Raw genomic sequence first — 27126 nt, forward strand, 5'->3', positions numbered from 1 at the left:
ATTGCACGTAGTACGTCACTACGTTTGTGTTTGTTAGCCGAAAATTGTGTGCCATTAGTATGCAAGATAAAATCCAGGCACACGCCCTTCAGGCATAAGTCTGGAGCTTTGTCTGCCAAGAAACCGATCGTGTGTACGAGGATTTAGAAGAGCTGTCTCTACACACAAGAAGCAAATATATTCCATCAGATAATGGGAATAAAGAAATGGAGTCTACTGCAGTTTCCAAATAGTGCAATGTTGTACAGGGAAGGGAAAGCCATTTACAGGTGTAAAATATTTTAGGGCCAGTTCAAACCATGCCGGTACATGAAAATGAACACGCTGGGCGTTCCTGTGCAATTCAGACCTCATGTAAGACAAACTCCAATCTTAAGCAGGTGTTGAAGTGAACAACACCACAAACGCAGGTCGCAAATACATTGTGTTAGCCCACACCTGATCACATGGTGCTTTTGTAGTGCAGGGGATTATATTAAGTTTGGCCACTATTGGCCTGTAAACGTAGGTGACCGTACAGTGTTTGGACCCTATTATGTTAAAAGAAAAAAAAAAGGAACGGGTTTTGGGCCCTATAGGTTGTTAATAAAACAAAGATTTTTGAAAATGTATTTGTCGGCATTTGCTTGTGTTTTGGTGATCGTGTGTATGTAGGGCAAGGGGCAGGTCAAAAAAATAAAAAATTGACAGACCACAACCTCTATAGGGGAAAGATTCCTAAAACTTGTGCACACAGAATCTGGTGCAGCTGTGCATAGTGACCAATCAGCTTCCAGGTTTTAGGCCGGGTTCACACTGGTACAACAAACGCTCCGACATTGGGAGCTCATGTCGCATGACGTGTGAAAATCATTGTTTCCCTATGAGAGCCGTCGTAACTGGTCTGACACAAGTCGGTCCGACTTTGAAAATGCTCCCTGCACTACTTTGGTCTGACTTTGATCCTACTTCAGCCCATTGAATATCACTGAAGTCGGATCGCCTTCTTAACTGATCCAACTTTGACATGCTACTTGTGCTCTGATGATCTTGAAGGGGAACCCCACTCAAATAAATAAAAATAAAAACATGACATGGTTTTCCCCTCCAAGACCATACCAGACCCCCTTTGGTCTGGCAAGGATTTTAAGGGGAACCGCCAACACCGAAAAACATGTTGCCCCCTAAATCCATACCAGACCCGTATACGAGAACGCAGCCTGGCAGGCCAGGAAAGGGGGTGGGGACGAGCGGGCGTCACCACATATCCAGCAAGGGTGTAGATCCGTTCAGCTCTGACGCTGCCTACGGCTCTGGTAAGTGGCGGAGTGCGGCGGGAGAGGAAGGCCCCCCCTCCCGCCGCCGATAAAAGTAATCTTGCGGCAAATCCGCTGTGGAGACCACTCTTATTGGAAAGGGGACCGCCAGCCAAAGAAGAGGATACTGGGGTTATGGCAGCTAGTTGCTGCCATTACAAATATATTCCTCTTCAAACTTAGGACGTATATCGGCGTGTGGCAGTAAATGTTCATTGGCTCTATACTATAGAATGGGATTTCAGTTCATCTTTCCATCAGAAACCATTGAATCAGGCCGAGACAGAAGTCAGGGATAAATGTAGTGGAACAGCAAGCAGGATCTGGAGCCAGAAGGGATGTCTGCAAAGTACGTCTTTAACAGGATCGCAGGAGATGGTCAACATCATAGAAACTAAGGCAAAGGCAGAGATCCTCTGGGCTGAACTGCTTAAGTAGGCAGGACTGAAGAGCAGGATATCATCAACAGGTGAGTAACTGTGGAGAGATAGTAGCTGGCAATTAGCCGACAGCTGAGCGGCCAGCTCAGAGAAGGAAGGCCTGAGCCCAGCTCTGACAGTTTCCTTCTCTTTTATTTTATTTACCCTCCCTATGAAATGCACATCTACAGTAACACACACTATTGATGTTCAAGAGGAATTCCAGAGTTGTTTATTTCACGGAGTCACCAAACATTCTAGGCTTTCATATAGGCCTTCGAGGACCTTTGTGTTCTTTTTTACATAGCAGAGATTTTCACTGGAAAATAAGTTATTTAATAAAAGGGGAAAAGGGTAAGGAAAAGAAAATTGAAACAATATCACAATTTACTTATGAATAAACATATTTATTTTATTATGCCCACTCCTCCAGACTGACATCCATCCATCAAGACATTTTGATATTTGCATAACTCCTCCAGTGTTATCAGTTCAAACGGGAATTTATACGCTCACTGAACTTCTGGCAGGATCAGCGGGTATTTGTTTCTGTACGGAGAAAATTCAAGAGCCCCACCCAGTGCACAGGAGGAGTAACTACTCATATATGTACAAGTTACATCCCCCATGTACCAGGCAGGGGTCTTGTTCAACCCCTGGGGGTAGTCCAGACTTCTTGTCTCTTAAAAAAAACAAAAACATAAAAATATTGTTAGAGCAAAATATTATTATAAATTCCATATTCATGCTTGCTGTTCACATATAATTTTCTTTAAACTGCACATGGTCAGTTCTGAAAGATTTCTTCCTTATAGAATGACTGACTATCCTGCAGTAAATAATTATAAATGTTTAGCATTCCATGTACACATATATCAAGTTACAGACACTGACTGTATAGGTGATTTGTGCAAATTAGAAAACAGCCATAGAATAGCTAATCTTAGTTAATAAGACAACAAAAAATAGAGACCTAAATCATCCAAAAAGAAGCCATCCTTTACTGGTTTTACTTTTCATGATTGATAAAAACCGAACTTTTAAAAGCAAAATGTTAACAGCCTATCCAACAAGAGTCCTGCTATTACCATTGTAAACTAGAAGACCTTTCATATCAACCTCTTTGATTATAGTGTCACTTTAATACTTCTAACTGCAAGGCTGAGCTCCACCACTCTGGAAATGGCTCACAAAAGTTATACCATTGGCATACCTCTCAACCTTCTGAGATGAAAGGGAAGGACACATAACACAAAGTATATAGACATAGAATGTGGCCATGCCATGCTTGTAATAGTTTAGAGGCTGGATGAAAGGTTTAGTGCGTTACAACATACTTGGTAGTGAAATAATACAATTGTATAGTGATCTGAACATCAGAAGAGGGACAACTAAAAAGAACAGAGGGATTTTGTTAAAAAAAAAAGAGGGTAATCAGTCTATATGCTTTGGATGGAGATGCTATGCCTTTAGTTAAAAAAAAAAAAAAAAAAAAAAAAAAGTAAAATTAGTGGTGGATATGGCAGGACAAAGAGTAATGACTACACACTTGGTGCAGAACTGCTAGTGTGACATGGCCCAAATGGTTTGAAGTTGATTACGGCAAAATGCACATAAAACCTAATTAGCTATGTGTTTCCTCAAATAAGTCACATACCTGAGAAAATTGGGCTTATGTGATGTTGTTTCAGATGTTCCATCACCCACCAATTCTTCTTTACCCAACATCTACCTCTGCACCAATATGTAGGGAGAATTCGTCATCAAACATCATTAGTGCCTCTTCCATGTTGTCCTCCTGTGCCTCTGGAGACATCTCAGACTGAGATACAGAAGTATTTGTGGTCAAAGGGGAAGAAGACATTGAGCTGAGATTAGAAGTGATGGAAACTCTGGAGCTCTGTGAAGTGTACAGATATGAAGCCGACAAGTCCTCAGACTGTGCAGAAGAATTATTTTCAGTGGGATCTTCATCCTCTTCTCGTGTAGCTGAATCTACACTTTCTTCTTTCCAGCTTTGACTTGTGAATTTGAGGACTTCGGTACTTTGACTCCTTTTGGAGTAATCAATTGCCAAAAGACCACTGAACATCCTTCGTATCTTAGCGGGGACTTTTCTCCATGCTTCTGGAGGGTTATCCATCTTGAAATTGTTTTGCCATTGAACAAAACATTTGTATCCTTTATCTTCAAGGATGGCCACCCTCCATGGAAACTCTCCTGTAAGTAAGCAGTAGACGATAATACCAAACGCCCACACATCGAGGCTGCCATCTACAGTCAATCCACCTGCAATGGTCACGTCACGCATCTCTGGGGCCATGTAGGATTGGCTGCCACACCTGGATGTTATAACTGTCCCTCCGACCTTAGCAAGGCCAAAGTCTGTGATCTTGATGCAATGACACTCCTTATCAAAGACCAAAATATTTTCCGGCTTCAGGTCCATGTGCACAAGTCCTTTCTCCGCTATAAATTCGAGGGCATTGGAGATCTGAACAGCGCATCTCTTCACAGCGTCCTCTGGAATTCCCACCTAAAAAGTAAATAAATAAGATCAAACTACAATAGATAATAAATACAGTAGGGAGAATATAAAGAGACGTTCAGAATAAATATCCAGAAACAGGTAAAGTGTATGTATAGCCATACTTTTTTTAGGTTTAGACTAGAGATGAATTATTTGTCATGTGTATGTATGTATTTGGCATATGTGTAGGTATCTGCCTGACTTTTAGCTTGTAGTTTTCAATGAACTACCATGGCGCTGTGAGCACTGTGGTGGTTCATTCATTCTTCCTGTCAGCATGTATCGGCTCCCTCGTACGAGGAAGCAGAAACACCGACAGGTCTGCAGGAGGCCTGCATGTCATCAGAGATCTGCTGATCACTGGTGAAATGCTTTCCAGGCTAATAAATGCAGATTTTTTTAACCTGCAAAAAATCTGCATTCATATTTTTTTCTGAAAAGGTGAACTTATCCTTTAACTCCTCATACTGTAATTCTATCCAAAACTAAGAGAAACAAATTCAGCCATACGTATATCTTAATGTACTTACATGTGGTATAATCAAAGAGAACAGATCACCAACAGGCGCCAGTTCTTGGGCAAAGACGAAGTTGTACGTGGTTTTGCAGATAAAGTCACAGCATCCGATGATGTTGGGATGAGATGAAAGAAAGGATGAAACACTGAACTCCCGGAGGAAAGACTCCTGACTGTTTCTGCTTCTATCCATGAACTTCAGAGCCACAGTTTGACCTATGAAAAAAAAAAAAAAAAAAAAAAAAGAATTTAACTTCAATCAAAAATAGGAAATATTTAAATGATAATTTTCGAATGTTCTTATCACAATTCTTGAGATTTTGAGAGTGATCTGCTGCTCCTGGATTGAGAATGTATTATGCTTCATTTAAAGCTAAACTTTAACCCTACCAGCAGACACATTTCAGTACTGGAGAGGTTGCTGTACAGTTCTTACAGTGTGCAGTACAATCAAAGTGCATTAGAAGCTTCAGCAAGTCAGATAGAACCCACCTCATTTCCCAGCTAGAGGATGTCCAGAATTATTAGCATCGCATCCTTCCCAGCCTGACTGCTCCTAGTTGGTTCCTTTTATTTATTGGATTTCTATTTTATCATATAGACTCAGCATTACATGTGGTCATTATCCAGGACTGTCTGCATGCAAACACAGCCTGTCTAGGAATGTCCACTCCTCCAGACAGATATGTACCCATCAAGACATTTTGAGATTTGCAAAACTACTCCCAAGGAGTCAGCCCAATGCTTAGTTACCTAAATAATCTTATCAATATGGATTATTGTTTTATACATTTTATATTTATAGAGATGTAATAAATTCTAGAATTGGCACATATCCTCTCACTGCATATGCTGTACCTGCTATTCTTCATCATGTGTGTTGATCAGGGATTCTACTTTACTGCTCCTTTTATTTTAGGATGAGTGTACAATTAGTGACCTCTTGGAGAAATTCTTTTACAGATTACACACATAGATATACACAAATATTTGTAGAGAATATCAAAATGGTGATTAGATAAATTCACTGACCTGTTTTCCTGTCGTTTGCCATTAATACTCTTCCATACCCACCTTTTCCAAGCTCCTTCCCCAGGAGGAAGTACTTCTGTACGTCCACCTGCCGTAGTCTCAGTGCGTAGAAGGAGATCATTCCATCTAGAAGAGCTTCCACCTCATGGGCAACAGAGGCCATAGTGTCCTAGAGAGCATAAAAAGATTGTTGTTACATTAACAATTTATTGTAACCAATAACAACAATAAATTATTACGCAGAAAAATAATCTTTAAAGAGAAACTATAGAAATGTATTAAATATGAAAACTATTACCCTCAGTTATATGCCTATAAAATATGAAATGCTCAATAGACCTCCATATCTATAGGTATATATGACTCAGGAAAAAAGGTTTGGACAGTAAATCTAGAGTCTGAACACAACAACAGAAATGTATGGAGTACATTTAAAGGAACTGGATATGGGAAGATAACAATCTATGTATATACAAGAAAATTAGCAGGCAATGGTATAACTTGATCAAGTAGAAAGGCAAAAATTATTTCCAAGACATGTACCAATACATAAATAGGTGCCAGGCTATATCCACAAGTTACCAGTTCAGTTGTGTTCAGGGGCCCTCGGTGGCCAAAAGACTCATTTGTATTCCTTCAGTAAGGAAATGAAATAAACATTGGTAAGCACTGATGGAAAAGTGTATCTGCAGCCAGCAGTCTCTTGGTGACCCCAATATGTCTGGCAGATACTGCCATGAAAATAGTAAAAATAACATAAGGATGGCCTATTGTCTTACATATTATCCTGAACTGAACCTCCACCCATTGTCCCTTTTATCAGTTGTCCATATATAGGTTTTTATATATGTATTAGATAAACCTCCACAGTGTTATCAGAATGTTCATTAAATAATAAGGATCCATTGATTGTTAGATGGAAGTGACCTTACCTTAAATGTGGTGGAGGATTCAGCTGTGAAAATATCAAATCAGTTTCTCTGAGTGTTCGGTTCCACTGCAGATCAGCTCCGGACAACGTCACCAAAATTTCAGCTAGGCTGTAATAAATCAGTATACCGCAATCTCTTTAAGTCGAGTCACTGATCAGATAAGGGAGAGGCCCCTTTTTACAAGGGAGATGGGCGAGGCAGACAAAGAATGAAGGCTTTCCATTGGCTGACTTTGAATGGAAATGTTGTGTGAACAGCCTCGGATTGTTGTTGCCGATTTGCATATAAACAGGTTTTCTAGAAAATAGGTGATTGCATTAAATATACTAAAACCCAAATACTTTGAATCTTTTCTGAGTTTTAAAAATGAATCTTTCCACCATAATAACCATAAAATGGGAAATATGATTCTAGCCTGAATAAAAAATACATGATTGGAGTACTAACCAGACAATTAATGTTTTATTTATTTATTTTTTTAACATTACGTTACATTGGCAGTTGGTTCTTGATGGTTCTATTATATTTTTCTCTTATTATTAGGTTTTATTCCCAATAACATTGTATGCCCATGGGTTTAGTTTAAAAAAAAGACTTAACCACTTGACGACCGCCTCACGCCGATATACGTCGGCAAGGTGGCACTGACAGGCAAAATCACATAGATCTACGTGATCTGCCTTACGCGGGTGGGGGGTCCGATCGGACACCCCCCCGGTGCCCGAGGCGGTCGCCATGTCTTCCCGGGCGATGAGAGGTGAGGGGGAGGCCATCCATTCGTGGCCACCCCCTCCCGATCGCTCCCGGCGAATGAAAACGCTTCCTTTCCCTCTGTAATGTAAACAGAGGGAGAGGAAGTGATGTCATCCCTCCTCGAGCCGGTCTTTTCAATCCGGCGCCGAGGAGAGAAGACATCAAGTAAGTCTGCACAACACTACACTAACAGTAGAACACGCCAGGCACACTTGTCACCCCCCTTCACCCCCCGATCCCCCCCCTGTACCCCCTGTCACACTGACACCAATAGCAGTTTTTTTTTTTGCATTCGTGTCAGTTTGTGACAGTTATTAGTGTTAGGGCAGTTAGGTTAGCCCCCTTTAGGTCCAGGGTACCCCTCTAACTCCACCTATTAAAGGTTAACCCCGTGATCCCCCCCGTCGCCAAGTGATCGTTTTTCTGATCGCTGTATTAGTGACACAGGTGACGCTAGTTAGGGAGGTAAGTATATAGGTTCGCTGTCAGTGTTTTATAGCAACAGGGACCCCCATATACTACCTGCTAAAGGTTTTAACCCCCTGATTGCCCCCTAGTTAACCCTTTCACCAGCGATCACCGTATAAGTGTTACGGGTGACGCTGGTTAGCTAGTTTGTTTTTTGTAGTTTATTATAGTTTATTATAGTGTCAGGGCATCCGCCGTTTATTACCTTATAAAGGTTTAACCCCCTAATTGCCCGGTGGTGATATAAGTTAAGTTTTTAGGGTCAGATAAGGTCTGCGTCGCCCCAGGCAAACCCACGCACGCAGCATACACCTCCCTTAGTCCCTTATTTGTCTAGATCAACGTCTCAACCAAATCTCCATGGAACCCTAAAGTTCTCCACTTAATGATTAGAAAAACAAATGAACTTTCTTAGAACATTTGTTTCCCAATTAATATTTTTTTACAAAATTATACCCTTCTATGGCCAGATTTAGACTAGGAATTCTCTCTGAGATCTGATATCTCTAGTGATATAATTTGGTGAAGTTTATCAATTTTTTTGGGTAACATAATTAATGGACACTTTGTCAGGACACTAGGCTGAGAGTTTTTAGCACAGCAGATAAAATATGTACATTGTGTTTAGTTAGTGGGTGTTAGAATCACCCAAAGGGGGCTAAACCATCACCAATTTTTAATATTTACCGTATATACTCGATTATAAGTCGAATTTTTCAGCACATTTTTTTTGTGCTGAAAGTGCCCCCCTCGACTTATACTTGAGTCAAGCACTTTTCTGCAGCAAAAAATTTCATTTTCCGAACCGACTTTGGGGCCCCGTATCTCAGGGCCACTTGGTGCTAGGAACCCCAAACCCAGTGGAACTGGTTCCACAACATATCCAAAGATGAAGGTCCTAGCACTAAGTGGCCCCAAAATCGGTTCGGAAAATGTAATTCTCTGCTGAAGAAAAGTGCTTGACATTTTCTGAACCGAATTTGGGGCCCCATATCTCAGGGCCACTTGGTACTAGGAACCCCAAATTTGGTGTACAAACCCAGTGGAACTGGTACCATAATATATCCAAAGCTGGGGTTCCTAGCACCAAGTGGCCCTGAGATACGGGGCCCCAAAACCGGTTCGGAAAATGTCATTCTCTCCTGCAGAAAAGTGCTTGACATTTTCTGAACTGATTTTTGGGGCCCTGTATCTGGGGGCCACTTGGTGCTAGAAACCCCAGCTTTGGAAATTTTATGGTGCTAGTTCCACTGGGTTTGCACACCAAATTTGGGGTTCCTAGCACTAAGTGGCCCCGGGGCCCCAAATTCGGTCAACTGTGTCCATCTGCAGCAATGTCATTTCAGGACCCTTTGGGTTCAGAGACCCCAAATTTTGGCTGCAGCTAGGGGGCATCTAGGAACCCTTAACTACCGACTTTGAAGTTCAGGGGACCTATGGCTGCAAATGGGCATTGTTGACCCTCTTTTCCACTTACAGTAGCTGTGCATTTCTCACCCTCGTCTTATACTTGGGTCAATAAGTTTTTCCCATTTTTTTTTTGTAGTAAATTAGGGCCTCGACTTATACTCGGAACGACGTATACTCGAGTATATACAGTAGATATCCTGTATAATAGAAGAGTATATTGGATAATAGTTTCATTTAAAACGGGGAGGTTATACTGAGTGGGAAAATTATAGAATAATTTGTTTTGTTTGTTTTTTGCTCAACTTACTTCAGTATCTTGGTTTTGTGTTTTTTGTTGATGGCAAAAAAAGGCACAGAAAGATTTTTATTTATATAAAGAGGCAGAAAAAGCTTGCACTTAGGTTTTTTTTTTTTTAAAAAAGCCTCAACAGTAAAATTTTTCAATAATATTTAAAATTTGTGTCACCTAAATCCATTGTATTTTGCAGGCAATTGAAACTAGGAGTTACATGATTAGTTTTTGAGGGAATTTAAATATTTTAAGCATTGTTATTTCTGGAAAAGTAGACATTTATAGAAGTGACTTCCAACTGTCACAAGTAGATAAGAGTTTTGGTCTTTCTTTGCATTGTTACAAATGTTCTAGGGTATAGGCATTGTATGTGTGGTCAGTAAATCAGTTTAAGAATTATTGAATTTTTTTTTTAAATATGTTATATCTAGCATACTTTATTTCTTATTAGTTGAGATTGACTTTTGAGGTGCATTACCCCTTCTAACCTTGTGTGTTGTATTGGGTGTGGTAGTCAATAGGAACAGTTAACATTGGCAGTGCTATGCTATTGTCTTTCCTGGGGGTTCCACCTGTACTATTGTTTCTTGTACACACTGTATCCCATCGCTATTATTCCCTGTGCCCCCTTGACTATTGTTTTTTGGGTGTAGGCTCAAACTATTCAAGGAAGATAACATTGTTATTATAAAATGTTGTGTCTCACTCCTGTACATAAGTGATGAAATTGATATCCTAAAGAAGAGGTTGAATACCCAGGCTGAGGTGCGGCTGCCGATACTGTTTCCATCATCATTACCATGTCTATGGAAACCAACCTGCATTGTTGCTACTAGTCAGTGCCCAACTGTGCCACTTAGGGAATGCAAAATTTACATGATTATCTCAGTACAGGAAGGGGCAAAACTATGTATGGCACCTTTTAGCATCAAGTGAAAAACCTTCCCAATAAATAATAATCTTGTGGGGGGGTGTCAATTAATTGTAAAAATATTCACTTTGGGATGTAGGGTCTCTCAATGCCCAATTAAATTCAGCTTTTATTAAAACACTACTAATGCAGCCCCCACATTACAAAGTCTGGAAGGATTATTATATTTAAAATGGTGTTAAACCCAAAAATTAAAATTTTAAAATAAAATCAAAATCAGCAGAAAATGGTGCACTAGTTGTATGAAATCAAAGTGTGTCCATCTATATTATTAGAAATAGTAATTCATTTTATTATTTCTATCTAATAACACAACTTGATTCAATTCAGGAATATTTTATAAAACACGTCATCGATGTACCGACACAGGAAATTAGGAAGGGGATGTTGGCCACCAATGATATCCTTTATAGAATGGCGGTGTGGGTGAAGACCCATGGGCAGGACGGACCAGTGGCCGAGTGTAAGACCATTAAAGAAGAAGCTTGTTACTACAAGAAAGTAAACGTATTATACTAAATACATTTCATTAGTGTTGGTGGTGTATTGAGGGGTCTGCTTTATATTTTCCCAGAGTCCAACTTTAATCACAAAGTGGTCTATTTATAAAGGATCTTTATCTGTATTTTACTGCATTTATTTTCAAAGAGAATTCATCCTATGTGTAAAGCGGCAAGTGGGCAAATCTTGGAAATTAAATTTGATAGGTGAATCTTGTATGTTCCAGGAATCTCTCTATTATATTGTATGCCACTTCTGAAAAGTGACTCTTGATTGAAAATGATGGGCGATTCCTTTTTGTTGGATGACTAAGGTGAATCCTCCTTAAATTTCAATGTGAAGGGCACATTTGTTTGTAACTGAAATCCTTATACTGTATATTGTATGTTGAAGATTCATTTTTACCTTTTTTGAAAACAGCATTTGCTCATGTGGTACATTTTCCAAGAGAATCCTCTGAAAATAAATGCCATATAATACAGACGAACGAATGTCCAGCAAAACTTGCCAACAAATAGACTCTTAAAGAGAAAGTTCATATTTTATCAAATTTATTTTTGTTGTTAACTTAATTACAGTTTTACTAAGAAGAAGTTCAAGTGAAGAAACAATATCTGAAATGTTATTTGATCTATTTTAATAATAATGAAATAGAGGTCTACATTGTAGCATTGCTTTGTAGGCATGCACAGTTTACTTAAAAAGTTTTTTTTTTTACACATTTGTAGCAAAGATGATGAAGAATCCAATTATAAATGTAAAACTTGGACACTTTTCATTTATTTACAGAAGAGAAAAAAGCTTTTTACAGCGTGAAACTGACCATCCCCCCAGGGACTGACCTGTACATTGATATGGTAATAAGGAGGCCAGTGGTGTAATCATAGCCAAAAGCAGTCTGTGGGGTTCATTTACTAAAAGCAAATCCAATTTGCACTACATGTGCACTTGTAAGTGCAGTTACTGTAGATCTGAGGGGAAGCTCTGAAATTAGGGGAAGCTCTGCTGGTTTTATCATCCAATCACGTGCAATCAAAAATGCTTTTTTATTTTCCTTGCATGTCCCCCTCAGATCTACAACAACTGCACTTCCAACTGTACTTGCAGTGCAAAGTGGTTTTACCTTTAGTAAATAAACCCCCTATGTGCCTGCTATGGGGCTCTGGGATAGGAGGGGGCCCTATAGGGAGGTTCTGAAGGAAACTAAACTGTGAATTTTACAGTATAGAAGGTCTGAAATCAGACCTCAGGATCATCACTGGTCAACGATCCCCCTTTGTGCAGTATGAGAGTCATTTGCTGATCTGTCTTAGCAGTGTAGATTTATTTTTCTCAGAATTCTGCTACAGACTGACATTGACCCTGTATACCTACACAATCAACACGAACATCACACAACCGCCGGACTTCTTCTTGACCCACTGACACGACTAAAACCATTATGAGAAGCCTTCGAGACAGCACATCACCAAATGACATCATTCCCACGAAACTCCTGAAAGAGTGCTCCGATATCCTGGCTCCCACTATAAAATTCAATTTAATTAAATTTGATAGATGAATCCTGTATGTTCCAGGAATCTTTCTATTATAGTCTATGCCACTTCTGAAAAGTGACTTTTGATTAAAAATGATGGGCGATTCCCTTTTATTGGATGACTAAGGTGAATCCTCTTTAAATTTCAATTTGTAGGGCACATTTGTTTGTTACTGAAATCCTTATACTGTATATTGTATGTTGAAGATTCATTTTTACCTTTGTTGAAAACAAGATTTGCTCATGTGGTACATTTTCCAAGAGAATCCTCTGAAAACAAATGCCATATAATACAGACAAACGAATGTCCAGCAAAACTTCATCATTCCCACGAAACTTCTGAAAGAGTGCCCTGATATCCTGGCTCCCACTATAACACACCTCATAAATCAGTCGTTCAAAGAAGGGATTGTGCGAACCTCCCTCAAGCAAGGCACTGTCAAACCCCTGCTAAAGAAACCCAATCTCGACCCTAACCACCGCAGACCGATAACAAGCCTTAGCACCATCTCCAAGATTATGGAGAAAGCGGTAGTACAACAGTTACAATGCCACCTGGACACACATCAACTTCTGGATACTCTACAATCAGGCTTCCGCCCAGGCCATGGCACAGAAACGGCACTTCTAAAAATATGGGATGATGCCCTCGAAGCAGCAGATGATGGAGAATCATGTCTCCTGATACTGCTAGACCTTAGTGCAGCATTTTATACAGTGGACCACAATACTCTACTTGTCCACCTCACAGAGTCTAAAATGGTTTGCATCCCTCTTAGAGAATCGCTCTCAGACAGTGAAACTGGGAGCATTCACCTCTGACACCCAGACAATTTCCTGTGGAGTCCCTCAGTGTTCACCCTTGTCGCCAGTGCTATTCAACATCTACATCCGCCCACTCCTCAAAATCATCAAAAAATCAGACCTCTGCTTCCACTCATACGCTGACGATACCCAAATCTACTTTCGCATCACCGGACAAAAAGACCACCATCAAGAACTAGAGAAGTGTCTCACTTTGATAGATGACTGGATGACCATTAGTTCCCTCAAACTCAACGGGTCAAAAACAGAACTTCTCCTCCTACTCCTCCGCCTGCTACGCAGACTCATTCCCTTTATCCCAGAAAAGGACAAAGCAGCAGTAGTTGGAACAATCATCAATTCTCGTCTTGACTATGCAAACTCACTCTACATAGGCTTACCCCAATATCAGCTTGCGGGCCTACAGGCCATTCAAAATGCGGCGGCAAGACTGGTAACAGGAAAAAAAGCCTGGGAGTCCATCTCCCCATCCCTGAGGAACCTACATTGGCTAACAGTAAAGAATTGTATCACATTCAAGACCCTCTGCCTCACCCACAAATGCATACAAGGAAACGCTCCTCAATACCTCAGAGAGAAAATAAAACACTACACACCCAATCGCAATTTGCGATCAACCAAAACTTCCTCCTCATTCCCAAATATCGCTACAAAGCAAGGGGAGAACGCAGATTCGCAGTCCAGGGACCTTGGCTATGGAATACTCTTCCGACTCACATCCGCATGGAAGGAAACCATCTGGCCTTCAGGAAAAAAACTCAAAACCTTCCTCTTCTAAGAAGCTGTTCAACAATAACGCATTTAGCGCCTTGAGGCGATTCAGTTTGCATTGCAGCGCTTTACAAATCATTCATTCATTCACCTAATGGAGTCACCAATCCCAGAGACTATCTTCTTCTAAAACTGTGTAGGACATCTGATATCATTATGGTTATTACTACTACTACAGTTGTAACTTGTATCCATAGCACTCCTCCCTTGTAGCGTACTGACTATGCTGATGGCTCTCCTGCTGCTTGTCCTTGATTTAGATATACTTTGTGTTAGGATCAATGACAGAATTGTCAAAGTGTGCATTGCAAAAACTGCTACAGAACTAATAGAGGTGGCCACACACCAGTAGCTTATCATATGAAAAATCCCATTGATACCTTGACTTCACAAATATTGTTTGGAAGTATTGTTCCTAGACAACCAATGATGCCACGGGGAATCCCTGCTCCTTTTAAGCAAAGGGGAGGGAATAGCAGTGATGCCAATGGCTATAGTTGGAGATAGGAGAAAAGCAAGGTGCACCACAAACTAAATGCAGCAGAAGATGCAATGAATTGTATATTTGATTAAAATCAGCCAAATGACTACTCACACTTTTATAAAGATCAATAGGCAAATAACAGTAAAACACTGTGATCACCCAAGTGGGTCCCCTGTGGATGGTGGTGTGTAGGTGTTGACACGAGAGTAGAGGAACAACCTGCCGGACATCTGTTTCGTCACCAGCATGGAACGCCATCTGAAATGTTCTGATGTCACTTCCGATGTGATTCTGAGTGCGTTCCATGCTGGTGAGGAGACAGATGTCCGGCTGGTTGTTCCTCTCCTCTCATGTCATGTCAACATCTACACACCATCATCCACCGGGGACCCGCTGAGAGATGACAGTGTTTTACTGTTATATGCCTATTGATCTTTGTAAAAGTGTGAGTAGCCATTTGGCTGATTTTAATTAAATATACCATTCATTGTATCTTCTGCTGCACTTAGTTTGGCACACCTTGCTTTTTTCCTAATTGTTCTTCCAGAGACTGCTTCGCTCTCAAGGGAGCTGCCACTAATGCTGCACACCTATACTTCCTGGACTTTATAGACTTTTAGTTGTTTAACTGTGTTTTGGTTCCCTGTCGTGCGCCATTCTGTTTTGTATCAATGGCTATAGTTGGTCAGTGATGTCACCACCTTCCCTTATACTTGTTGCTGAATGACGGCTCCCCAGGCTATTATTAGCTATATCTACCATCAAGATCAATTGACAAAATATTAACCACTTCAATACAGGGCACTTAGACACCTTCCTGCCCAGACCAATTTTCAGCTTTCAGTGCTGTCGCAGTTTGAATGACAATTGCGCGGTCATACAACACTGTACCCAAATAAAATTTTTATCATTTTGTTCTAGAGATTTCTTTTGGTGGTATTTGATCACCTCTGCCGTTTTTATTTTTAGCGAAACAAATTAAAAAAATAAGACCGCAAATTTTGAAAAAAATAAAAAAGTTTTGCTTTTGTTTCTGTTAAAAAAAATTTGTAATTAAGTAAGTTTTCTCTTTCACTGATGAGCACTGACAAGGCGGCACCGATGAGGTGGCACCAATGAGCAGGCACTGACGATGGGCACTGGTAGGCGGCACTGATACGCGGCATTGATAGGCATCCCTGGTGGCAGTGGTAGGCATTGAGAGTGGGCACTGATTGGCAGCTGCCTGGGCACAGATTGACATTTCCCTGGGGGTCTAGGGGGCATACCTGGTGGTCCAGTGTGGATGGCTTCCCTGGTGGTCCTGGGTAGGATCCGAGGGGGAGCTCTGCTGACAAACAATCAGCACAGACCCCCCCTGTCAGGAGAGCAGCCAATCGGCTCTCCTCTACTCGCGTCCGTCAGACGCGAGTGAGGAAAAGCCGATCAACGGCTCTTCCTATTTACATCGTGACCAGCCGTGAGTGGACACAGCTAATCACGTGGTAAAGAGTCTCCGCAAGAGACTCTTTACCTAGATCAGTGTTGCGGGGTGTCAGACTGACACCCCGCAACAACGATCACCGCGAGGGGCGCGCAGCAGCTCAATATCCTATGGACGTCATATGACGCCCAGTCGGGGTTTTGAAACCACTTTGCCGCCGTCATTCTGCTATATGGCGGGCGGCAAGTGGTTAAACATTTTTTGGGTGTATTTTTTTTTTTTTTTTAATAAAAGGGAGTTGCAAATATTTGAGAGTCTTGGTATCCAGGTTGCAACTTCTTTTGTAAATGATAAGGGGCACTATGGCTGCTATCTTTGGGGCCCCTTTATTAATTATTAAAGGGGTTTCCTAAATATTGATACATCTCCTACAGCCACGAGCCAGTGTTGTGGGGAAGAAGCCCTTGGTCTTATCAACTTGAGGATAAAGTGCTTTGCCCTCAGCACAGCCCCCCCCCCCCCCCCTGTTGAGTGAATGGTTCGGGGAGGTCATAAGCTCATCCCCCCCTTTCCTGGCCAGTCAGGCTGAAGGCTTGGATTGAAAATAACCATAAAAACAGTCAAAGCAGCTACACCACCTGCAACATAACAGATATCAACTTTACCATAGAAGTCTATTTCTAGCTAGTTGTTTAGGATGAGTGTGTGAAGTTGGAATGAATGTGGTAGCACTACCTGTATCTTGACAACATCGTCAAATTTTAAACTAACATGATGGAGGTGCAATTTTATCTAATTATTGAAAAAAAAAAAAAAAATTCAAATTCCACAAAGTGTTTTTTTTTTTCTATCACCGGCTGTTTCTCTTTGAAGATTCACTTTGGATCTTAACCACTTAAGGACTGAGCCTCTTTTTGAGATTTGTTGTTTACAAGTTAAAGTTTATTTTGCTATAAAACTCCATTGAAAAAAAATGTATAATGTTTGGGGGTTCTAACACCCTAGAGAATAAAATGGCGGTTGTTGCAATACTTTCTGTCACACCGTATTTGTGCAGTGGTCTTACAAGTGCACTTTTTTGGAAAAAATACACTTTTTTGAATTAAAAAATAAGACAACAGTAAACATAGCCCAATTTTTTTAATATTGTGAAAGGTAATGTTACACCGAGTAAATTGATACCCAACATGTCACGCTTCAAAATTGCGCCCGCTCGTGGAATGGCGACAAACTTTTACCCTTAATAATCTCCATAGGCGACGTTTAAAAAAATTCTACAGGTTGCATGTTTTGAGTTACAGAGGAGGTCTAGAGCTAGAATTATTGCTCTCGCTCTACTGATCGCGGTGATACCTCACGTGTGGTTTGAACACCGTTTTCATATGCGGGCGCTACTCACGTATGTGTTAGCTTTTGCACACCAGCTCGACGGGACAGGGCGCGTCTTAAATTTTTTCTTCCTATTTAATTTACCTTTTACTTTTCATTTTTACACTGTTTAAAAAAAAAATGTGTCACTTTTATTCCTATTACAAGGGATGTAAACATCCCTTGTAATAGAAAAAAAGCATGACAAGTCCTCTTAAATATGAGATCTGGAGTCACAAAGACCTCAGATCTTATATTTACACTAAAATGCAACAAAATAAAATAAAATTGTCATTTAAAAAAAATGATCAAAAAATGGCCCTTTAAAAGCTATGGGCGGAAGTGACGTTTTGATGTCACTTCCTCCCTCTCCGAGTGAGGGGAAGAGGGGACATCTTCCCCTCACTCATCTCCATACCCAGCAAGGGTGAAGATCCGATCGCCTCCGCCCTTGCCGACGGCTCCGGTAAGTGGCGGAGGGCACCGGAACGCGGCGGGAGGGGAAGGCCCCCTCCCGCCGCCGATAAAAGTGATCTTGTGGGGAATCCGCTGCAGAGACCACTCTTATTGGAAAGGGGACCACCAGCCAAAGAAGAGGATGAAGGGGTTATGGCAGCTAGTTGCTGCCATAACAACGATATTCCTCTTCAAACTTAGGACATATATCGGCATGTGGCAGTAAATGTTCATTGGCTCTATACTATAGAATGGGATTTCAGTTCATTTTTCTGTCAGAAACCATGAAATCAGGCCGAGACTGAAGTACAGTTAAATCACACTTGTTTAATAATAAAAGTAAAAAGAACAAACTTAGTCAAAACATATCCAAAGTTCAGTAACTTCAACAGATGGTCAGCCAAGCCAGAAGTCAGTGATCAATGTAGTGGAACAACAAGCAGGATCTGGAGCCAGAAGGGATGTCAGCAAAGCCAGTCTTTAACAGGATCGCAGGAGATGGTCAACATCATAGAAACTAAGGCGAAGGCAGGGATCCTCTGGGCTGAACGGCTTAAGTAGGCAGGACTGAAGAGCAAGATATCATCAACAGGTGGGTAACTGTGGAGAGATAGTAACTGGCAATTAGCCGACAGTTGAGCGGCCAGCTCAGAGAAGGAAGGGCTGAGCCCAACCTTGACAGTTTCCTTCTCTTCTATTTTATTTACCCTCCCTATGAAATGCACATCTACAGTAACACACACTATTGTTGTTCAAAAGGAATTTCAGAGTTGTTTATTTCACGGAGTCACCAAACATTCTAGGATTTCATATAGGCCTTGGAGGACCTTTGTGTTCTTTTTTACATAGAAGAGATTTTCACTGGAAAATAAGTTATTTAATAAAAGGGAAAAATGGGAAGGAAAAGAGAATTGAAACAATATCACAATTTACTTATGAAGAAACATATTTATTAAATTATGCCCACTCCTCCAGACTGACATCCATCCATCAAGACATTTCGATATTTGCATAACTCCTCCAGTGTTGTCAGTTCAAACAGGAATTTAGACGCTCACTGGATTTCTGGCAGGATCAGCAGGTATTTTTTTTCTGTACGGAGAAAATTCAAGAGCCCCACCCAGTGCACAGGAGGAGTAACTACTCATATATGTACAAGTTACATCCCCCATGTACCAGGCAGGGGTCTTGTTCAACCCCCGGGGATAGTCCAGACTTCTTGTCTAAAAAAAAATAAAAAAATAGAAATATTGTTGGAGCAAAATAAAGAAAAATGATATGTGAACAGCAAACATGAATATGGAATTAATAATAATAAACTGGGGGGGGTGTTCGGCCCATCCCTAAAGATGACTATAAAACATAATTCTAAACAATATTCTGGAGATCTGGCTTTAAAGAAATAAGAGATCATTCAGGAGATCACAAGAAATAATAAAGAAATCAGTTTGTGAGAACTCTGTGTGAATATCAGCAGCAAAACAACTTCATTCTTCTAGAATTATAAAGCACAAAAGAATGCGCTTCATTAACAATCACAGAATTTGCAGCGTGAGGAATGTGCTATCTCCATTATGAACGCTAGTTTTACGAGACCAATCGCTTCCGTCTCGTAGTTGCTTCAGAGCATGTGTCGTTTTTGGTGCGTCGGAACAGAATACAGACAAGAAATTGTTCCCATAGCAATTTGTTCCGTCGGAAAAATATAGAACATGTTCTCTATCGAAGTTCGTCTGAATTTTCAACGGAAAAAGTCCGATGGGGCATACACACGATCGGAATATAGGATGAAAAGCTGCCATCGGACTCTGTCGAAAATCCTGCTCGTGTGTACGCGGCATTAGAGTCTGCAAAAGACCTGTGACTGGGGCGGAGGTTCACCTTCCAGCAGGACAACGACCCTAAACATACAGCCAGAGCTACAATGTTATGGTTTAGATCAAAGCATATTCATGTGTTAGAATTGCCCAGTTACAGTCCAGACCTAAATCCAATTGAGAATCTGTGGCAAGACTTGAAAATTGCTGTCGCTCTCCATCCAATCTGACAGAGCTTGAGATATTTTGCAAAGAAGAATGGGCAAAAATGTCCCTCTCTAGATGTGCAAAGCTGGTAAAGACATCCCCAAAAAGACTTGCAGCTGTAATTGCAGAGAAAGGAGGTTCTACAAAAGTATTGACTCCGGGGGCGCCATACAAATGCCCCCCACACTTCACAGATTTCTTTTTAAAACATTTTGAAAACCATTTATCATATTCCTTCCATTTCACAATTATGTGCCACTTTGTGTTGGTCTATCACATAAAATCCCAATAAAACACATTTACGTTTTTGGTTATAACATTACAAAAAAGGGTAACATTTCAAAGGGTATGAATACTTTTTCAAGGCACTGTACCTGGCTTGTATTGCACTGCATTGCCTTTGTAAACCTGGCTGAAAACACTGCTTGGGATTTCAGTGCAGCAGAGGCAGTGTTGTCAGCTCAAACTGGAATTTAGGATCTCACTGGATTTATGGAAGGATTGGCAGACATTATTCTGTTATGATAAAAATCTAGAGCCCCACCCAGTGCACAGGAGGAGTAACTACTCATATATGTACAAGTTACAGGCAGAGTGGTGGACTTACCAATATATATCTTCCCACATACCAAGGTACAGCATATCCTTCTAAACCTGGCTGATAGCATTGCTTCAAAATTCAGCGCAGCAGAGGCAGTGGTGTCAGCTCAAACAGGAATTTAGCTGCTCACTGGATTTCTGGCAGGATCAAAATGTATTTTTCTGCACGGAGAAAAATCAAGAGCCCCACCCAGTGCACAGGAGGAGTAACTACTCATATTTATACAAGTTACACCCAACCATGGACCAGGCAGGGGTCTTGTTCATCAACTGGGAATAAAACAAAAAAAAAGCAAAGAAATCTTGTTAGAGCAAAAAATATAGAAATGATCTGTGAAATTCAAACATGAAAATAGAATTTATAGTGATAATTAGCCTGTTGTCAGCTCTGAAGGACAACCTCTCTATAGAATAAATGAATATCCTGCAGTAAATAAGGATATACATATAAACAAAATGCTATTAATAAGAAGATTACAGGCACTGGCCGTATAGAGGTGTTTTGTAATATATAAAATAGCTCTAGAATAGACAATTTTAGTTAATAAGAAAATATACAAAGGGACAGAGAACTACATCAACCAATAAGTAACCGTCCTTGGCTTGTCTGTTCTAGATATTTAAAATTTGAACTCCGGTTCCTATGAGTAATACACTACAATACCTACATAAAAACACTAGACTTACCGCACTAAACTCAAATAAATATGGCATTGCCAAGAACAATTATGTATCTGTCAACCATTTCAAATATTTAATAGAAAAATGCTAAGACCATAAGCTGTTACCATTGTTAGCTAGAAAGACTTTTGTATCGATCTCTTTGATCCTAGTTTCACTTTAATACAACTGCAAAGCTTAAGAGAAAGAGGGGCACATAACACAGCGTATGCAGGTATAAAACACCCCCAGCCATGCCTTCAATAGTTTAGAGGTTGGATTATTTGTTAGGTCTGAAGAAGCGGGACAACTGAGAACAGAGGGCTTTAGTTACAAAAAAAGGGGGCGATCCCTCTAAATGAAAGAATATTAGGAGCTATGCATTGAAAAAGGAAGCCATGACATAATATCAAATTAAAATCAGTGGTGGATATTGTGCTGCAAAAAGTAATGACTACATACTACACAGAACTTCTAGCGTGTCACGGCCATACAAATTTTAATTGTGGAGTTGACTATCACAAAATACATATAGAATCTTATGACCCCTTTATTCCCTCAAGAAATTCACATACCTGAGAAAACTGACCATATGTGAGGTTCCTTCAGAAGTGCCATCAATTCACCTTCATTCAATATCTACCTCTGCACCAATGTGCATGGAGAACTCCTCATCATATATGATCAGCGCTTCTTCCATGTTATCCTTCTGCAGCTCTGAAGTCATCTCCGACTGAGATCCAGAAGTATCTATAATCAGAGGAGAAGACGTGGAGCTCAGAGATGATGTGATGGAAACGTCGCTCTTGGAACTGTTCAGATATGAAGCTTCACACAAGGATTTGTCAGAATGTTTGAAAGAACTGTTTTCAATTGGCTCCTCATCCTTTTTTGGGGTTTTATTCTTTCCAGATTTCACCCATGTATTTTAGGACTTCCGCACTCTGACTTCTTTTAGTAGAGTCAATGGCCAACAGATCAATGAACATCCTTCGTATCCCAGTGGAAACTTCTCTCCATGTTTCAGGAGGATTATCCACCTCAAAATTCTTCTGCCAGACAACAAAACTTTTAAATTTTTCATCATCAGGGAGGGTGTCCTGCCATGGAAACTTCCCTGTGAGCAGAACGTAGATGGTCACACCAAACGCCCACACATCAAGGCTGCCATCTACAGCCAGTCCATCTGGAGGGGCAATTTCGTACATCTCTGGAGCTCTGTAGGGTTTGCTGCCACACTTGGATCTAATCACTGTCCCTGTGACCTTAGCCAGGCCAAAGTCTGAGAGCTTAATGGAATGGCACTCCTGATCAAACACTAAAACATTGTCTGGCTTCACATCAAGGTGTACTAGTCCTTTCTCCACTATGAATTGCAGAGCATTGGAGATCTGGACAGCGCATCTCTTTACCACATCTTCTGGAACTCCCACCTAAAAAGAGAAAATAAAATAACTAAGATGTCTGTTAACAAAAAATACTTTAGATGTTAAATACAATAGAGAGAATATAAGAAGAAATTCAGAATACGTATCCAGAAACAGTTGAGGAAAAGTATGGTTATACCTATACCTTAAGTTTTAGACTAGAGATGGATTATATTGCCATATGTACAGTATGTATATACCTGCCCCATATCCACTTTCATCAACTGTCCTGGGGACCACCATCATTCAGAGAAAGTGATAGAGTTGTCAGAACAAAAAGGTAAGTGTAAATCCTCCAACATGGACACCTGTACTAATGTCAACCAAGAGAGCTTCCTCTCACTTCCTGTTGCAATCTCTGGCACAGAAATTGAAGGGAAATTTCCCCAAAAGGACTGGAAGGAGGTGTAACTGTTAACTCCTCATACTTTTTTGGCCAAATAAGTTTTTTCAAGTTTTGTATAGAGTTACTTATATCTTAACATACTTACATTTGGTACAATCAGAGAGAGTAGATCACCAAGAGGTGCCAGTTCCTGGGTAAAGATGAAGCAGTTGAAGGTGGTGAAGATGATCTCACAGCATCCAATGATGTTGGGATGAGAAGAAAGTAGGAATGAAATGGTGAACTCCCGTAGGAAAGACTCCCGGCTGGTTCTACTTTTCGCCATAACTTTCAAAGCCATTCTTCGACCTGTGAAAAAAAAAAATCAAGTTAGATTAAGAATAGAGTTTTTAGCTGGCAATTTTTTATGTTCATTTGAAAATCTCAAACATTGTAATAAGATCTGCTGCTTCCGGGTTGAGAATGTATTATGCTGCATTTAAAGCTAAACTTCAGCTTTACCAGCAATCAGCAGACAGTTGTACAGGAACCTCTGCTGTACTGAAATTTCTTACTACATTTTCACTGAACACTGCAATTCTCACAATGTGTATTAGAAGCTTCAGCAAGCCAGACAGAACCAACCTCATTTCCTGGCTGGAAGACGTTTAGCATCATTAGCATCGTATCCTCCCCAACCTGACTGCTCCTAACTCATTCCTTTTTATTCATTGGATTTCTGTTTTCTTTAGTTTCTCTGTCTTAGAAAAAGGTTCCTGCACTACTTTTGGTCTGACTTTGGTATGACTTGCATTGATTTCTGTCACATGCAAGTCGTGCTAAAGTCGCGCTGGGGTCCAACTTGAAAGTTGTGGGCAGTGTGAACCCGGGCTAAATCATTAGAATCAGCACCACATGTGATCTTGGACAGTCTGCATACAAATACAGCCCGTCTAGGTATTCACGTTCCTCCACACAGATATGTACCCATTAAGACATTTTGATATTTGCATAACTGATCCCAGGAGTCAGCCCAATGCTTAGTTCCCTAAATAATTTTACCAACATGAATTCATATTTTAAGCTTTCTTAAATAAATATTTGTAGAAGGTGTTGAAATTGTGATATTAATTCACTGACCTGTTTTCCTGTGGTTTGCCAGGAATACTTTTCCAAAGCCTCCTCCTCCAAGTTCCTTCACAATAATGAAGTGCTCCCGTATGTCCACCTGATGTAGTCTGTGTGAATGGAAGGAGACCATTCTGTCCAAAACACGCATCACATCATGGGCATTGGAGGCCATTGTGTCCTGGAGAGCAAAAAAAGAGAACTTGTTACATAATTCAAAAATGTGTTTTCTGTTTAAGAAAAACTATAAACATTTGTCAAATATAAATAATGTCACCTGTAGTTATATGACTATAAATAGGAAATGCTCAATATATCTATACACACACATATACATACACACTAACGTTAGTGTGAAACGTCAGCTCTTTTTGTCTGCTGTTATTGCTGATTTGATGTGAATTATTTCCAATAAACAAAGCCTTTCTTAGGCTCGATTCACACCTATGCATGTTGCTTTTGAGCGTTTTTGGAGTTTTTTTTGTCATGCTTGCCACGTTTTTGAGCAGCTTTTTTGTAGCGTTTTTACAGCGTTTTTGTGGCGTTTTGCTTTTTTTTTTTTTTTTTTTTTTTTTTACAGTTTAAAAAAAAAAAAAAAAAAAAAGCCAAAAACGCTGCAAAAATGGTGCACTTGCATTTTTGATGCTGGTCCATTGAATTGTATTACATGCAAAACGCTGCATTTTGCATTAAAAAAAGTCCCTGTCCTTTACAAAAATGCAGAGGTACAAAAAGGCATTGATGTGAACATGTTCTATAGGAACCCATGTTAAAAAAATAGGATTTTTTAAAACAGCTTACCTGTAAAATCCTTTTCTTTCGAAGGACATCACGGGACACAGAGCCACAGTAATTACTGATGGGTTATATAGGTATCACTGGTGATTGGACACTGGCACACCCTATCAGGAAGTTCAACCCCTTATATAATCCCTCCCCCTTGCAGGGATACCTCAGTTTTGTAGCCAAGCAATATAGTGTATTAGAAGAGGGGTGGGACCTCTGTGTCCCGTGATGTCCTTCGAAAGAAAAGGATTTTACAGGTAAGCTGTTTTAAAAAATCCTATTTTCTTTCTCGAACATCACGGGACACAGAGCCACAGTAATTACTGATGGGATGTCCCAGAGCAATGCTACCTGAGGGGGGGGGAACCACGACCAAGTAGGGTGCAATCAGACCTGAGGACCCTGTACCGCTGCCTGCAGCACACTACGCCCAAAGGCGATATCCTCATGCCTTCTCACATCCACCTGATAGAATCTGGTGAATGTATGAACTGAAGACCAGGTTGCGGCCTTGCAGATTTGAGCCATAGAGGCCCGGTGATGCACTGCCCAAGAAGCACCAATAGCCCTTGTGGAATGTGCCCTGATCTGAAACGGAGGAATCTTCTGTTTCAAACCGTAAGCTTGAATGATCAACTGTCGAATCCATTTAGAAATGGTAGCTTTTGACGCTGCCTGTCCTCTATTGGGACCCTCTGGCAGCACAAACAAAACATCCGTCTTGCGGATCTGAGTAGTTGCCCCTAGATAGGCCTTAACTGCTCTTACTACATCCAACGAATGTAGAGATCTCTCTTGCGGAGAACAGGGATCTGGAAAAAAGGAAGGTAGAACAATGTCTTGGTTTAAATGAAAATCAGAAACCACCTTCGGTAAAAAACTAGGATGAGGGCGTAGTACCACTCTATCCTTGTGTATAATCAAATAAGGCTCCTTACAGGAAAGGGCTGCTAATTCTGATACTCTTCTAGCAGAAGAGATGGCCACCAGAAAAATTAATTTCCTTGTCAACAAGACCAAAGGAATCTGACTTATTGGTTCAAAAGGCCGTTTCTGTAACACAGCCAGGACCAAATTCAAGTCCCAGGGGTTTAGGGGCGCTTTAACCGGAGGATTAAGACGCATCACCCCCTGCATAAAGTTTCGGACCAAAGAATGCGAAGCAAGTGGCCGCTGAAATAATACTGATAAAGCAGAGACCTGGCCCTTGATGGTACTCAAGGCCAGCTTCATCTCTAATCCCATCTGTAGAAAATCAAGGATTCTAGCTATGACATATTTCCTGGGATGCCAACCTCTGGATTCACACCAGGTTATATAAGCTTTCCAGACTCTATGATAAATCATCCTGGAAGCTGGCTTCCTTGCATTAATCAAGGTAGATATGACAGGACCTGAGAGCCCACGACTCTTCAGAACGTGGGTCTCAATAGCCAAACCGTCAAATTTATCGTTTGTAAGGCAGGATGGAACACTGGACCTTGAGATAACAGGTCTGGGCGTACCGGTAGGGTCCACGGGGAACCCACCGTCATCCTTACTATTTCTGCATACCAAGTCCTTCTGGGCCAAGCGGGGGCCACCAGAAGTACCGACTTCCTTTCCTGCCTGATCCTGCGAAGGAGTCGTGGTAGTAGCAGAATAGGCGGGAATGCGTAAATCAGTGAGAACCGATGCCACAGAATCACCAACGCATCCGTCCCGCATGCAAGAGGATCTTTTGTCCTTGCCACAAATCTGTCTATCTTTTTGTTGAATCGGGATGCAAAGAGATCTACATCTGGAACCCCCCATCTTTGGCATATGGCCCAAAAGACGTCGGGATGCAGAGACCATTCCCCTGGAAGTAACTGCTGGCGACTTAGATAGTCCGCCTGCCAATTCTCTATTCCCGGGATGAAAACTGCCGATATGCATGGCACATGCATCTCTGCCCAGACTAAGATCTGGTTCACCTCTTTTTGAGCAGCTCGGCTCCGGGTGCCTCCCTGATGATTGACATAAGCCACTGCTGTGGCATTGTCGGACTGGATCCTGACCGGACAACCCTGTAGCCTGATAGTCCAGGCTTTTAGAGCTAGATGTATCGCCCGGATCTCCAGAATGTTGATGGGTAAGGTCCTCTCTGTCTTGGACCATACCCCTTGGACCGCAGCCTGTTCCAGAACTGCTCCCCAACCTGACAGACTGGCATCTGTTGTTACCACCGTCCAGGTAACCGGTAGAAAGGAT

At 40.9% G+C, this 27126-nt stretch overlaps 1 protein-coding gene across 1 annotated transcript in view; it reads right to left on the reverse strand.

Moving 5' to 3' along the window:
* Positions 1-3431: 3431 nt before the first annotated feature.
* The window catches only part of LOC141128415 (ribosomal protein S6 kinase 2 beta-like), a 36275-nt gene continuing 12580 nt past the window's right edge, over positions 3432-27126 (reverse strand). Inside the window, exons 2-8 of the mRNA XM_073615702.1 lie at positions 24121-24289; positions 23147-23349; positions 22148-22661; positions 21872-22056; positions 5836-5962; positions 4775-4977; positions 3432-4250 (exon numbers count right to left, since the gene is read on the reverse strand). Of these exons, the coding sequence (XP_073471803.1) occupies positions 3432-4250; positions 4775-4977; positions 5836-5962; positions 21872-22056; positions 22148-22661; positions 23147-23349; positions 24121-24289 (2220 nt within the window). The remainder of the gene's footprint in view (positions 4251-4774; positions 4978-5835; positions 5963-21871; positions 22057-22147; positions 22662-23146; positions 23350-24120; positions 24290-27126) is intronic.

This window comes from Aquarana catesbeiana, linkage group LG01 (assembly GCF_042186555.1).
Source record: "Aquarana catesbeiana isolate 2022-GZ linkage group LG01, ASM4218655v1, whole genome shotgun sequence".
Classification (NCBI taxonomy): domain Eukaryota; kingdom Metazoa; phylum Chordata; class Amphibia; order Anura; family Ranidae; genus Aquarana; species Aquarana catesbeiana.